The sequence below is a fragment of the Vespa mandarinia genome, chromosome 10, assembly GCF_050613455.1.
Source record: "Vespa mandarinia isolate Hongniang chromosome 10, ASM5061345v1, whole genome shotgun sequence".
Lineage (NCBI taxonomy): Eukaryota > Metazoa > Arthropoda > Insecta > Hymenoptera > Vespidae > Vespa > Vespa mandarinia.
The window spans coordinates 7,100,001-7,115,000 of record NC_140819.1 but is presented as its reverse complement, the minus strand read 5'-3'; the positions used below and the strand labels follow the sequence as shown (position 1 = coordinate 7,115,000).

The 15,000-nt window shown below is 28.3% G+C and overlaps 1 protein-coding gene across 6 annotated transcripts in view; it reads right to left on the bottom strand.

Moving 5' to 3' along the window:
- The window catches only part of LOC118445481 (thyrotroph embryonic factor), a 97,924-nt gene that overhangs the window by 8,707 nt on the left and 74,217 nt on the right, over positions 1 to 15,000 (bottom strand). For 4 of the 6 annotated variants that reach the window (XM_085659841.1, XM_085659843.1, XM_035875032.2 and 1 more), the window contains one exon: positions 210 to 355. In XM_085659841.1, coding sequence (XP_085515967.1) covers positions 210 to 355 — 146 coding nt within the window. The remainder of the gene's footprint in view (positions 1 to 209; positions 356 to 15,000) is intronic. The other 2 variants (XM_085659842.1, XM_085659844.1) reach the window with 1 other exon arrangement.

Here is a 15,000-nt window from a genome sequence, read left to right as displayed (position 1 = left end):
CCAATAATTCTACATAATTAAAAATAAATCCTGTTATTCTTTATCACTTGATAAAGATTCTAATTGGAATCTCATTCGTTTTTTTTTTCTTTTTCTTTTTTCTTCCCCTTCAAAAAGAAGGAAAAAAAAAAAAAAGAAAAGAAAAAAAAAGAGGATTCAGATTAAGGTGATGGGGGAGGGCTTACCGTATCGCGTCTCTTTGTACATACATGGTTCAATACCTTCAGGTCGGCATCATAGGGCAAAGTTTTGTCCCATAAATTGGGCCCGAGGAAGGCGGCCTGCGCTTCCACGTTGCCCCAAAGCTCTCCGTCGGCATCCTTCTTTTCTTCCGGTCCATCTTTCCCTTGCTTCCCTATTAAAAGATATAAACAAACAAACAAACAAACCATAAGATAAATAACAAAAAATTTGAAATATTATCAAATACATACATACATACATACATACATACATACATACATACATACATATATACATACATATATACATGTATATACATATATGCGTATGTATGTATGTATATATTTGCGAAACACGTATGATATTTGAATGCATAAATATATTGATATACATATATTATACATATTTTACATAAATATTTTATACTTTGATCGTATACTATCGAAACATGTAATTATAAGGAAGCTCAGCTAATAAAATATATTTATATCGCATGAATTAGTCCTTTGATTTACATAATGACTATTCGTTTTCATAAGCAATTAATTTTAATTATATCAAAAGATTTCTTATCATTTAATCGGTTTCACATCGTCAAATAATCTTAACAATAATATTCTTGATTCGCGAACGTGAACTCGTTTAAAAAAAAAAAAAAAAAAATCAATCCGTCCGTATTTATTTGAATAATTATTTCTTTTTCGTATCTACTTTTCTCTCTTTTTTTGTTTTTGTTTTTTTTTTTTTCTTTTCTTTTCTTTCTTTTCTTTCCTCTCCTTATTATCAATTTATCCATCAACATATAATACAATATTATTCATACATATTTTAATTATATTATTCGATATAGAAATTTGCGAAGTGAAAATTTGTTAAGGAAATATATATATATATATATATATATATATATATATAATTTATGTTATACTTTTTCTATATTAAAATTTAATTACGAAATCGAAAGTATCATAAGATAATAATTCGTAATAACAAATTTCTTTTTAATAACGAGTCAATATTCTTTAGAATCTTTTCTGTTTAAACGATGATATTTAAGCGTTTGCTTTCGTCATTTTTCTCGTCCTTGTCTTTTCTCTTTCTCTTTCTCTCTTTCTCTCTCTCTCTCTCTCTCTCTCTCTTTTTTTTTTTTTCGACAGATGGATGACGGATGTTCGTTATACGTCTGTAGCTCTCTATAGATCATTTCTAAACGCATATATATATATATATATATATATATATACATACATATATATACGTGAAATACATTTCAATGTGTATAGAAACGTGTGCGCGCGAAAAAGAGAGAGAAAAAGATAAAAAGAGATAGAAAGAAAGAGAAAGAAAAAGAAAAAGAGAGAGAGAGAGAGAGAGAGAGAGAGAGAGAGAGGGAGAGAGAGAGGGAGAAAGAGAAAGATAGACCTGGCTAGGCCACTATTTTTGAGCGAACATCTTCAAGGCTAACAACGATCTAAACTCTCCTCTCTCTTTCGTTTTTCATCTTCGAAAAGATCATCTCTTTCCTGCAGCTTCCGTAAGAATTGAAATAATAATCATGAAATAAATAAATATACGTTTGCGACAAATACGTAAGAAACGATTGAAGAGAATAGAAAATTCGATTGAAAAAGTTTTCGTACGAACGTGATCTACAAATCTTTAAATTTCTTTTATCTTCCTTCCGAATTTATTTATTTCTTTTATTAATTTTTTGTTTTTTTTTTTTGGTTTTTGTGTTTTTTTGTTTTTTGTTCTTTTTTTTTGAACAATTTATTTCCCGACGAATTACGATGATGCCGATATGACAATAATAAATAACGCAAGGGTTATAATGATTAGAAGAAGAAGAAGAAGAAGAAGAAGAAGAAGAAGAAGAAGAAGAATAAGAAGAAGAAGAAAAAAAAATAAGGAAAAAAAGAAGGGGAAAAAAGAAAATAACGACGACGATAATCGTCATTAGGGGATAACGAATATAAAACAAAGCAAAAGAAAAAAAAAAAATTATGTTTTCCAATCTATCTAAATATATTAGAGTCATATGAAGATAATTTTTACGATGTATCCTTATCATTAACGAAAATTCGATCAGACTTTTTATTTGCTTGTCAATCAACTTTAAGAAGAATATTTTAATTGTTAGATTGACGGTACGAGCACGATTGTGTTAGATTGGAGAAAAGAAAAGGGGGGAAAAAGAAAAAAAAAAAAAGAAAAAAGAAATAATGTTACAAGGTCCACATGTCTTTTATTACACGACATCTGTACGAACATGAATTTTATTGTTTCCTTTCTCTTTTTTTTTCTTTTTTTTTTTTTTTTTTAATTAATTAATTAATTTATTTATTATTATTTTTTTTTTTTTTTATTTCATCGTTACCAAAAAATTAGACTAATGTGTGAATTGTGAATTGGTTATGAAAAAAGAAAAAAAAAAAGAAAATGAAAAATGAAAAAAAAAAACCGGATGGAAAAAAAGAAAGAAAAGAAAGAAAAAAGAAATTTCTCGACTTTTCTCTTTTTTCTTTTTTTTTTTTTTTTTCTTTCTTTTTTTAACATTGTCAACGTGTATACTATCGATAGAAAAGACAGAGAGAGAGAGAGAGAGAAAAGGCTATCGTACGTTTCGTACCATATCTCGTTTAATAGCGTGTAAGAAATTATTATACGTAATTCACGACATAATGGCTCACGTATGGCTCGACTTATAATACTCATTTGCGACTATACGACTTTTCTGTTCTCGTCTTTCACGATATTAACCGACGAAAAAGTTTTTCCTCTTTAAGCTGATTAAAAATTATTGATCCTTTTTCTTTTTCTTTTTATTTTTAATATTTTTTTTTCCATTTCTTTCTTTCTTTCTTTTTTTTTTTCTTCTTTTTCCTTATTTTCATAAATCAATCAATATCAATGCTTTTCTTTTTCTTCTATTTTTGCCCCCCCCCTTTTTTTTTTTGTTTTGTTTTCTTTCTTAAGTAGAAACCATTAGTCTTCTCTTTCATTTCTCTCTCTTTCTCTCTCTCTCTCACTCTCTCTCTATCTCTCTCTCTCTCTCTCTCTCTCTCTCTCTCTCTCTCTCTCTCTTTTAGTCTATCAAAGAGAAACATAGCAACGAGGAAGGTGGTTGCATTGTCAAGACAACCTTGAGTCGTAACAATACTTAAATAGAACGTCGTTATGCTGATCGTCGTATGTCATTTTTCGTCGTATCGCTTTGCATGTAAAAAAAAAGAAAAAGAAAAAGAAAAAGAAAAAGAAAAAGAAAAAGAAAAAGAAAAAGAAAAGAACTCGGAAAGAGTCGTACGTACGTACGGAAATATTAACGATACGAAAAAATTAATTAACAACGTGAATATAAATGAAAAATTAATATCGTAGATTTTATCTCATATCGAACGATTTTGTTTCTAAACAAAAAAAAAAAAAAAAAAAAAAAAAAGAGAAAAAAGAAAAAAAAAAAAGAAGGAAAAGTAAAAAATTAAATATCGCCAAATAATATCTTTGATTATTACGAACAACGGGAATAAGTGTCTTATCCACGAAATAAATTGAAAGAAAGAAAGAAAGAAAGAAAGAAAAAAAGAAAAAGAAAAAAAAAAAGGAAAAACCAAACAAACGCAAAGGACATACGCGCATACGCATTTAACGATGAATTAATTTTAGAATTAACGTGGATAAATCTTAAATCGAATAAATTGTCATTCGTTATTGAGAAATAGTAAAGAAACAAAACAAACGATAAAATAATTCATTAACGTTTACGGAAACGTATTAATTTGTTCATTTTATTATTACGTTCATATTAAATTATTACGTTGTTCATTAAAGCGTCAAATTTAAATAATACGATGAAAGGGATTAGAGGGAAGAGGAGGGAGGAACGGGATAAGGGGTGATGGATTTAGGGGAGAGGGGAAGAAAAAAAAATTGGAATATTTCTTTCCTACGAAGAAGTCAACGAACGAATAGATTGGTATAAAAGGAATATGTAATCCCACGGGTTAAAGCGATCCACGTTCGGGGTACGTTTTTTTAAAAGAGGCTTAAAGTTGGTTCGCAGCAATGCGAGATTAGTTCTATGAGTATGCCTAGTATATAGACGACGAAGATAGCCTTGAGCCAAATTACCCCGGACTCTGCCGTTGTTGTTTAGTTGTTTAGCTTTAGACATATAGATAGTCACAGTTAAAATGAATCTCGGTGACGAAAAAATTCTTTATGCTCCATTACGATTTACAATTTTTCTTTTCTCTTTCTTTTTTCTTCTTCTTCTTCTTCTTTTTCTATCGTCGATTATTATTATTATTATTATTATTACTATTATTATTACTATTATTATTATTATTATTATTATTATTATTATTATTATTATTATTATTATTATTATTATTATTATTATTATTATTATTATGAATTTCTCATATCATTACTATATAATACGTTTAAATAATATATTATATTATGAGAAATGAGAGAGAATGATGATCTATGTATAATGATTAAAAGTTATTCATATATGTATGTATGTATGCGTATGTGTGTAACGAACTGTAATTAGAATTTTGAAATAAAATCAAAAAGAAAAAGACAAAGAGAAAAAGGAAAGAGAAAAAGGAGAAAAAAGGGAAAAAAGAAAAAGAAAATAAATAAAAAATGACGAAGGTATAAAAATTAATAGTGAATGATTATCGAATAAACTAGAGATTTGCAGGTGTTGCAATAATTATTTAATGTTTTATGATGAAACGAGATATATTAATTTGAGTTTTTATGATAATTGCAATCATTGGGAGAGAGGGAGGGAGAGAGGGAGGGAGAGGGAGAGGGAGAGGGAGAGGGAGAGAGAGAGAGAGAGAGAGAGAGAGAGAAACAAGGTCGCGTGTTAATTTTGCTCAATAGATAGACATCATCTTGTCTCTCTCACACTTTTCGTTTTATTAATAGAACTTCTAAATAGAAGTCACGAAGATGTTAATTACGATAAGGGAATAAAATTTCACACGAGATAGAGAGAAAGAAAAAAAAAAGAGAGAGAGAGAGAGAGAGAGACTATCGGTATTTTTATTTGTTTAATTTTATGAGATAGAGATAGAGAGAGAGAGAGACAAAGGTTAATGTTAGAAAATTATATCAGTTAATTATCGAGGATATAAAATTCCGTAGATGAAATTTTTTAGATACATATATATATATATATATATATATATATATATAAATATATATATCAGGTGAAATATAAGGAAACCTTGACACTGTTTCAAATAAGATTGATCATTTCACTCAAAGTATGACGCAGTATATATATATTTATGTATGTATGTATGTATATATTATGAGATAGAAAGATAGTACGTATGTAATGATTTAAAACTAACCGCAGTTAGGGATACGATATAGAATACGTGTATTAAGTAAGTAAGTAAATAAATAAGTGGTACGTCTATCGATCGATCGAATTGGCATTCGATTTGTTGTTCAATGATTTCCAAGATCAGTGAAAACGATGATTACGAAGAAAAATGTCTAATCTAGTCGCTAACGATTAATATTATCGTTGGAACGGAACGTATTTTATTTTCATCTATTTTTCAAGGAATACAATAGTAAATTATTATTATCGTTCGAGAAACGCATATTTATATATCATATTTGTGTGTGTATGTATGTGTGTGTATGTACGTGCGTGTGTGTGTATGTGTAAAAGTGCAAAGTTTTATGAGATGATAATTCTCATTAGTGCGTTGTGGCTTTTGTCGTCGTTTTTAATATTATCAATATATATATTTTTCTTAGTCCTTTAAAGATTTAGCAATATTTTTCTTTCTGTATTTTTATTTTCCTTTTTATATTTTTCTTTTCTTTCGTGATTTCCTTTTTTATTAATTTTCTTCTGTCTCTCTCTCTCTCTCTCTCTCTCTCTCTCTCTCTCTCTCTCTCTTTCTCTCTTTTTTTCCCTTTTTTTCTTTCTTTCTTTCTTCCTTCTCCCTTTAAATATCTCGTTCAATGTAATTTAATTTATATTGATTATGTACGATAGACATGTATTTATTAATTTGAAATTAAGATCCAAATTAAAGATCTTTTGTTATTTTGATCAACGAACGACTTTCAATATCTACGAATTTCAATGATATTAAAGTAAATATATTGATGTCATTGGATAATATATGGATAATATATGGGATATATACTAAATCATTATATATTATTATAATTATGTAAATTTCTAATAACTGTAATAATTTTTTCTTTTTTTTACGAAATACATCGCTACCTTTTTGTCTTTATATATATATATATAAAAAAAGGAAAAAAAATATAGAATCATATTTACATGAAATAATGAATAATATTTGAATTTATGATATACTATAAAATTATATATTTTTAATCTCTGACTCTCTCTCTCTCTCTCTCTCTCTCTCTCTCTCTCTCTCTCTCAAAGTAATTAATATATAAACAATATTGAAAGTTATAATGTAATAAAAATATTTCTCTCTTTCGAAAAGGAAAGAAAGAAAGAAAAGAAAAGAAAAGAAAAGAAAAGAAAAGAAAAGAAAAGAAGAGAGAAGAAAAATTGAAAGAAAAAAAAAAAAAAAAAGAAGGACAAAAAGTTCATGCTTCTCAAAACCCTTAATTTCTTCTTTTCTCGTTTCTACTTATCGATCTTCTTATCGAGAAACGAAAAGAAAGAACAAAAAAAAAAAAAAAAGAAAAAGAAGAAAAAAAAAAGAAAAGAAAGAAAAAAAAAAAGAAAAACAAAGAAAAGGAAGAAAGAAATTTGTAAAAATGGAACAAAAAAAAAAAAAAAAGAAAAAAAGAAAGAAAGCAAAAAAAAAAAAAAGAAAAAAAAAGAAAAAAGAAAGGAAAAAGTTCCTTCCTATTTTTTCCCCTTTTTCTCTTTATCGAGGGAACTTAATATATGAGAAACAGGAGAAGGTAGAAAAGTAGGTATCCAAGTCAAACGGAGTTCCTGTTTGTTAAGTCCAAGGGATCGGTACTTTCGCGTAACGAAAGCGGAAGTACCGTAAAGGGCACTTCTCCTCACGAGGAATCTCCACTTGGTCCAGCAAGTATGGCAACGATTTCCGTTAGAAGTAGAACCGGTCTCTTTTTAGCTTCAACCATCTTCTTTTCTCTCTCTCACTCTCACTCTCACTCACTCTTTCTCTCTCTCTCTCTCTCTCTCTCTCCTTCTTTCTCTTTCACTCTGTAATGGTGGTATTCTCTTTTATTTCTTTTTTTCCTCTCTCTCTCTCTCTCTCTCTCTTTCTCTCTTTAATGACGGTACTCTTTTCTACATCTTTTTTTCCTTTCTCTCTCTCCCTCCCTCTCACTCTTTCGATCGATGGATAGATAGATAGGTGTCTCACTCTCTCAAACGTCTCGTTTACGTAATCGACGACACGCGAACCACCTCCTCCTCCTCCTCCTCCTCCTCCTCCATCTCTTACTCTTCTTCTTCTTCTTCTTCTTCCTTCTTCTCCTCCTCCTCCTCCTCCTCTTTCACCTCCTACCACCCTCCTTCATCGACCAACTTATCTTTTCTACCTGCTCTCCTCTTCTGTTCATGTGTATACACACGCGAATAGTGACTTCGATGCCCTCGAGGAATGCGTTCAAAGTGGATTGTTTTCGACATTATTCCTTTCTAATACCGACGAATAATAAGAAGACGTAGACGAAAACGAGGAAAACGAAGACGAGAACGAAGAAAACGTAAACGAAGACGAAGTCGAAGACCAAAGTGGATTCCATAATAATAACAGTCTTCTTATAATAACTTTCCATAAGAGAACACCATAATAATATAATAGAATGAACTTTTATTACTACCGTTCACCGAAAGTCATAGGTTATATACTTTTATTTTCTTGGTATTATATATCTTGGACTTATTATTATTAAAAGATTTCGAAATTTTTTTAAATTTACACAGATTATTGGTTTCTATGATCATCGATGGATTTTCAAAGGATAAAAATTTTTTCTTTTACTTCTCTTATTTTTCTTCTATTTCTTCTTCTTCTTCTTCTTCTTCTTCTTCTTCTTCTGCTTCTTCTTCCCTTCGCCCCCGTTCCCGCCCTATTTTTTTTCTTCTTTGTTTTTTCTTGATTTCTTCTTTTGCCATTTTACTTTTTCTTTGCGTTTTTCTTTTCTTTTTTTCTTTTCTTTTTTTTTTTCTTTTTTTCTTTTTCCTTAGAAATAGATTCGCGCGCGCTATTCGATTAGAACGATTAAAGTTTAATTGCTCATCTATGATAGCGCGAAGGTCTATTTAAATCTTTCTTTTTTCTTTCTTTTATAAAAAAAATTATACATCGATCCTTAGTTGTATATCTTTTCTTTTTCCTTCCTTTTTTTTCTTCTTCTTCTTCTTTCGTTCTCGTACGATATATAATATTGGATACGAATTTTGAATTCTTTTTTCTTTTTTTTCATATCTCATCGAAACAGATATAGATATATTTCGAACGGATCGATAATAAAATATTAAAATATTATGAAGATCTATATTTTGATTAAAAAAAAAAAAAAAAAAAAAAAAAAAAAAAAAAAAAAAGAAAATATAAAAAATAGTTATGTAATAATAAATGTAAGATAATAAACGTTATTTATAACTTTTGTCTATCTCGTTGTAAGTATATCCGTGTATAGTTTTTACAAAGAGAAGAACAATCATGGTGGCCTTCGTTTATCGTCGAATAAAAGAGCAAGTAATATTACGAGATGACAGTGCCTTTTCGTTGTTCTCTCGTGCTAGTATACAATTATCGTAAACCGGTCGAGTTCGTAGCTAACCGCAAATCTACGACGACGACTGATGGTCGTATCTCGCTAAAGGAAAATTCACAGATTCATGCGTGTATATATTGTATATATGTATCTGTTCCTCACGCATCTATTACAAATATGTGTATATATACATGTGTGCGTGTGTGTGTGTGTATTTTAAAAAGAATAAAAAAATCATTACGTATGTATTTATGTACATTAGATGTTATAGTATAAGTATAGATTAAATAAATTTAATATTAGAATTTTAATTAAATCATTTATAACACTTGAACAAACAAATCAAATTAATATTATTTATCGTTCATTATTTCATTATTTTTTTTTTTTTTTTTTCAATCATTATCCAAATAAACAGTATCAATATTTTTTTAATGCAAAAATTTTATCGTCGTTACACTAATAATATACTTTTTATATCAATCTATATATATATATATATATATAAAATCTAATACTAATAGATTATTTGTTTAGATATAAATTATAATTAATTCAGTGATGCTCTACAGATATATATTATTCTTTGTTATTATTATATATGTCAAAAATAATAAAATTTATTATTAATAATAAATGGCCAATATATATATATATATAAACACACAAACACAGATACACACAGACAGATAGATATATATGTACGTAGGTATGAATCGATCGTTCTGTGGCCTGATTTTTCTCTAACTCGCTCATTCATTCTCATTTCAGCGACAATAATGAAAAGAGAGACTAGGAATACTCTCGATTAATCGAATCTATGGATAACAATAGCTGTTATCTTTCTCATTCCCCCCCCCCCTCTCTCTCTCTCTAAGTGAGTTCAGCGGTCTATGTCGAATGTGTTAGACTATCTCTTTCTCTTTCATAGGACGAGATTGTGTTCAGTCCGAAATAGCTCGAGCGAGCAAGGCCAGAGGAAGTCATCTTCAAACAAATGTGATTGTTTATCCGATCGGTAACGATACCACGAGATCTATTTCCGCGATTCCATACTGACAAAAGATCCTGAGGGATATTAATCCGACAAAGTTTATCCAATAAACCAATCGTTATTTTTATTTACGATTTTGTCATCTCAATTGCATACGAGGTAAAGCTCGATATTTCCTCTTGTTTTTTTTTTTCTTTTCTTTCTCTTTCTCTCTCTCTCTCTCTCTCTCTCTCTCTCTCTCATATTTCTTTCATTTTTCTTATTCATTTTATTTATTTATTTATTTATTTATTTATTTATTTCTTTTTTTTTTTTCTTTTTTTTTCTCTCTCTTCTCTCTTTATGAGAGAGAGAGAGAGAGAGAGAGAGAGAGAGAGAGAGAGAGAGGGAGGGAGGGAGAGAGAGAGAGAGAGAGAGAGGGAGAGAGAGAGAGAGAGAGAGAGAGAGGGAGGGAGAGAGAGAGAGAGAGAGCAAAGATTCACTGTAATTTTGTAATTTTATATGCGTGTCCTTCGAGACACGAGATACGCTTCAACGAGAAGCTTCTTTTACTCGTGACAAAAAAGAAAAAAAAAGAAAAAAAAGAAGAAGGAAAAAAGAAACGAAAAAACTAGAAGCTGAACAAAAAAATAAAACCTCGGGGTTCTATTTTCCTTGTTTATTCTGTAAATAAAATGACAAAAAGTGAATGACGTATCGATGATCAGTTTAAAAATTTTACTTTCGTCATACGAATCATTTGATTGACATATTGCTATAACTTCTTATAATTTCTTCTAAAATCGATATTAAATAAAAATTGAACGACACAATTAATCATTAAAAATTAATGACAGTAATAATAATAATAATAATAATAATAATAATAATAATAATAATAATAATAATAATAATAATAATAATAATAATTAAAAAAAAAAATATTTATTTTATTTATTATCGATTTAAAATTATTTGTATTAAGGAAAAAAAGAAAAGAAAAAAGAAAGGAACAAAAAGACAGAAATTAAATCAAATAATAATAATAATAATAATAATAATAATAATAATAATAACAACAACAACAATAATAATAATAATCATTATTATTATTATTTTTCTAAAAATTTGAACTTACGTAAATGGAGGATGATTATTAGAAAGAAAAAAAAAAAAAAAAAAAAAAAAGAAAAAAAAAAGTAATATTTCTACAAAGTCGTAGTGAAGAAGAATGAGGAAGTGAAGGAGTAAATCATTTTCGTGGGTGGAAAAGAACAAAAAAATATTACCGAAAGGAGAGAGAGAGAGAGAGAAAGAGAGAGAGAGAGAGAGAGAGAGAGAGAGAGAGAGAGAGAGAGAGAGAGAGAGAGAGAGAGAGATAGAGAGAGATAGAGAGAGAGAGATAGAGATAAATAGATAGAAAGAGAGAGAGAGAGACAAAAAAGGAAAAAAATAATAATAATAATAAAAGGAATGCGAAAACGAAGGAGTTGACTTACGACCGATAAATCTCGAAGAGTTGTCGGTGTCTCTCGATGATTTGTACGTGCGGTAAGCCACCATCGTCCTCAACTCCATCCTAATACACGGAGGAGTCTGCTCTAACCGACATTAACTTCAATTCTATTAGAGACAGCCACTACTATATCATATATTCCTCTCTAAGAAATATATACATCCCTTACCCTTTCACCCCCTTCACTCTCCCCCCGTCCTCTCCCGCGTCCCGTCCCGTCCCGTCCCGTCCCGTTTTTTCCCCCCGAACGAGAACCTTATGTATATTTGCTGTTATCTTTATTGCGTTAACTTGCTGTTACTCTAGCGAAACGTTTTTAAAAGACCTCATATAAATTATCTTTTCGTTATTGTGTTCTCGTTCCATTAAAATTTTTCTAATACTTATATCTTCCATCTTTGTAGATATTTTCTATCTTCTTCTTCTTCTTCTTCTTCTTCTTCTTCTTCTTCTTCTTCTTCTTCTTCTTCTGCTGTTGCTTCTTTCCTTCTTTTTTATTTTTTTATTCTTTTTTTTTTTTTATTTTTTATAACGATCTTCTCATTGATGTACTACCATTGTTTTCGTTGTTTTTTTTTCTTCTTTTTTTTTTCTTTTTTTTTCTTTTTTTTTTTCTTTTTCTTCTTCTTCTTCTTCTTCTTCTTACGTTTGTTTTCGTCGAAATAAATATTCTCGACTGTTTCGTGATTAGTTCTTGGATGAAAAAACATTTTCAATAGAAGATTTAAGAAGGAAAATTTTTTTTTCGTGAATTTTTTATCAATCATGAACAATTTGTCTTATCGACAAACATTTGACAGATATTTATTTGTATTCATTCGTTCGAATCAAATCGTATGAATTTTTCGTTCGAAATATATATATATATAGAGTGAATTAATTATTTGTATTTATCGGCAAATATAAATGTATATTTAATCGCAAATTTGAAAAATTTTCCGTCAACATTGAAATAATACAAGTATGAATGAAAATGATCTAAATCACGAGGTTTCCTTAAAAAGTTATCTGGGAAAAAAGATTTCGCAATGGTTTCTCGTAAATGAATTAAATGTTCAGAAAAAAAAAAACAAAAAAAAAAAAGAAAAAAAAAATAGGAAAAAGGTAAAAAAAGAAAAAGAACATTAATCATAACAAAAATTATCGTAATGCTTAAATCATAATGAAAACAATGACGCAAACAGATACCCGAGTATATAATAAATAATTTTCTGATAATTATTTAAACGTATCATATCGTTATCCTTGTCGTATTTCAATATGAAATTCATGAACGAATAAATGTTAATAACAATTATTTATATTTTAAATCATTTACGATGGCTAATGGATAAATTGTATATGGAGCGCCTACGATTGGTTTCAAATTTTTTCCAATTCTTTTCTTTTCCTTTCATTTTCTTTTTCTTTTTCTCTTCCTTCCAAATCGAATATTTTTTTTTCTTCTACTTTTTTTGTTTTCTTTTTTTCTTTTTTTTTTTTTGTTTTTTTTTTTTTTTTTGTTTTTTTTCCATTTCGTCGACGACAAGGAAAAAGAAAGGAATGAAAATAAATGAACGTGGAAAAAAATTCACGAAGGAAAGGTGAGAAACGGAATGATTCGATTTGATAACTAAAACTCAGGTCATTCAACTTCGAGCAACTGCGGAAACAACAAGCCGCGCTTCTTTTCCCAAAACACTTTCACCGGTGCGAGAATACGCTCTAATTAGTTAAGTCCTTCTCTAATTATAGATACACTTAGACGAGCGTAATGATTGCGACTGCTATGAAATAAAAAAAAAAAAGAAAAAAAAAAGAAAAAAGAACAAAAAGAAGGACCAAAGAAAAATCAAAATAAATAATAAAAAGAAAACAAAGAAAACGAGAGGATCAAAATTGAAGAGAGAGAGAGAGAGAGAGAGAGAGAGAGAGAGAGAGAGAGAGAGAGAAAGCAATAATTCTTTCAAGAAGAATTATTTTCTTATTTCGTAGTTCTAAATTTCGACGAAAAAAAAAAACAAAGAAAAAAAACAAAAGAAATAATAATAATAATAATAATAATAATAATAATAATAATAATGAAAATTGTAATAGAAAGAAAAAATTCCTCTTACCGAAGCGTGAAAATGACGTCATTCGTATTTTTTTTATCGTTCCTTTTTGTTTTTTCCTTTTCTTTTTTCTTTTTTTTTTCTCTCTCTCCCTCTCTTTCTCTCTCTCTCTCTCTTTTTTTTCTTTAATGCAGGAAAGCTCGATTATTTCTTAACGCATCGTAAAGACGTTAATCGCATCCTGCAATCACATTCTTTAATTATACTAGTGACCTTAATGGAAGCAAAAGAATAACTTGATATAAGAATGATGCCATCTAAATTATCTACCTATCATTCTTCAAGAGTCTGGACGAGTTTATTAATAAATACATTTTAAAGATAATACAACGAATCTCAATATATATATATATATATAGATATATATAGTGTGTAGTATATCTCCACGAATTTATAGTAAACACTTTTCAGTAATGATACTAATATGTATATATGTATATATATATATATATATATATATATATATATATATATCTAGTCATATATATAATGTATATTATATATTAATATAAATATATATACATATTATATTATTAATTACATTAGATATTATATTAAGATACGAAAATTAGAGTATACATTAATGTACAACTTAAAAAGTTGTAAGTATAATATATGTTGATTTTCAATACATAGTTGGATATATATATATATATATATATATATATATATATATATATATATAATAATGAAAAAAAAAAAGAACGATGCACATATAAGCTTATCGTTTCTTATCTCGAAGACATTGCACCGAGACACCTTGAGAAAATGGGGGAAAGAGTTATGGTCTGGAGGTCGCCTATATATAGGTATACATAGAATATGTAAACACACACCCACATCCTACACATACATACATATATATATATATATATATATATATATACATAGAAAAAAAATAGCTAGTACTATTTCTTCAACATTCGCTATCTCTTTTTCTTTTTTTCTTTCTTTCTTTCATTCGTCGACCCCGATTGTTCCTATCTTTAGATATTTTCTTTCTTTTCTTCTTTCTCTCTCTCTCTCTCATTTTTTTTTTTTTTTTTTTTTTGTTTTTTTACGTAAAACTTCGACACAATTTTTTCGAACGGTTTTGCGATATAGATAAAACTAGACAAATTTAATAACGACCTTATAGATATACATACATATATACATTCATATATATATATATATATATATATATATATATATATGTATGTGAGTCGATTAAATGTCACGCGACGAACATTTATCTTGTAATTGTCTAATAATGTAACAAAGTATACACAGGTGTGATAGATCCGTACGAACGATCAAGGTGATGTACTATAAAATAGTCCTAGATCCGAATGATCCAACGAACTGTCCCGAACGATATCGTAATATAAGTAATTCTTTTATGATATCGTTCGATTGAAGAATAATTTGAATGAAAAATGAAATATAAAAAAAAAAAAGAAAAGAAAAAAAAAAAGAAAAAAGAAAAGAAAGAAAAAATAACAAGAAGGTTCGAAAAG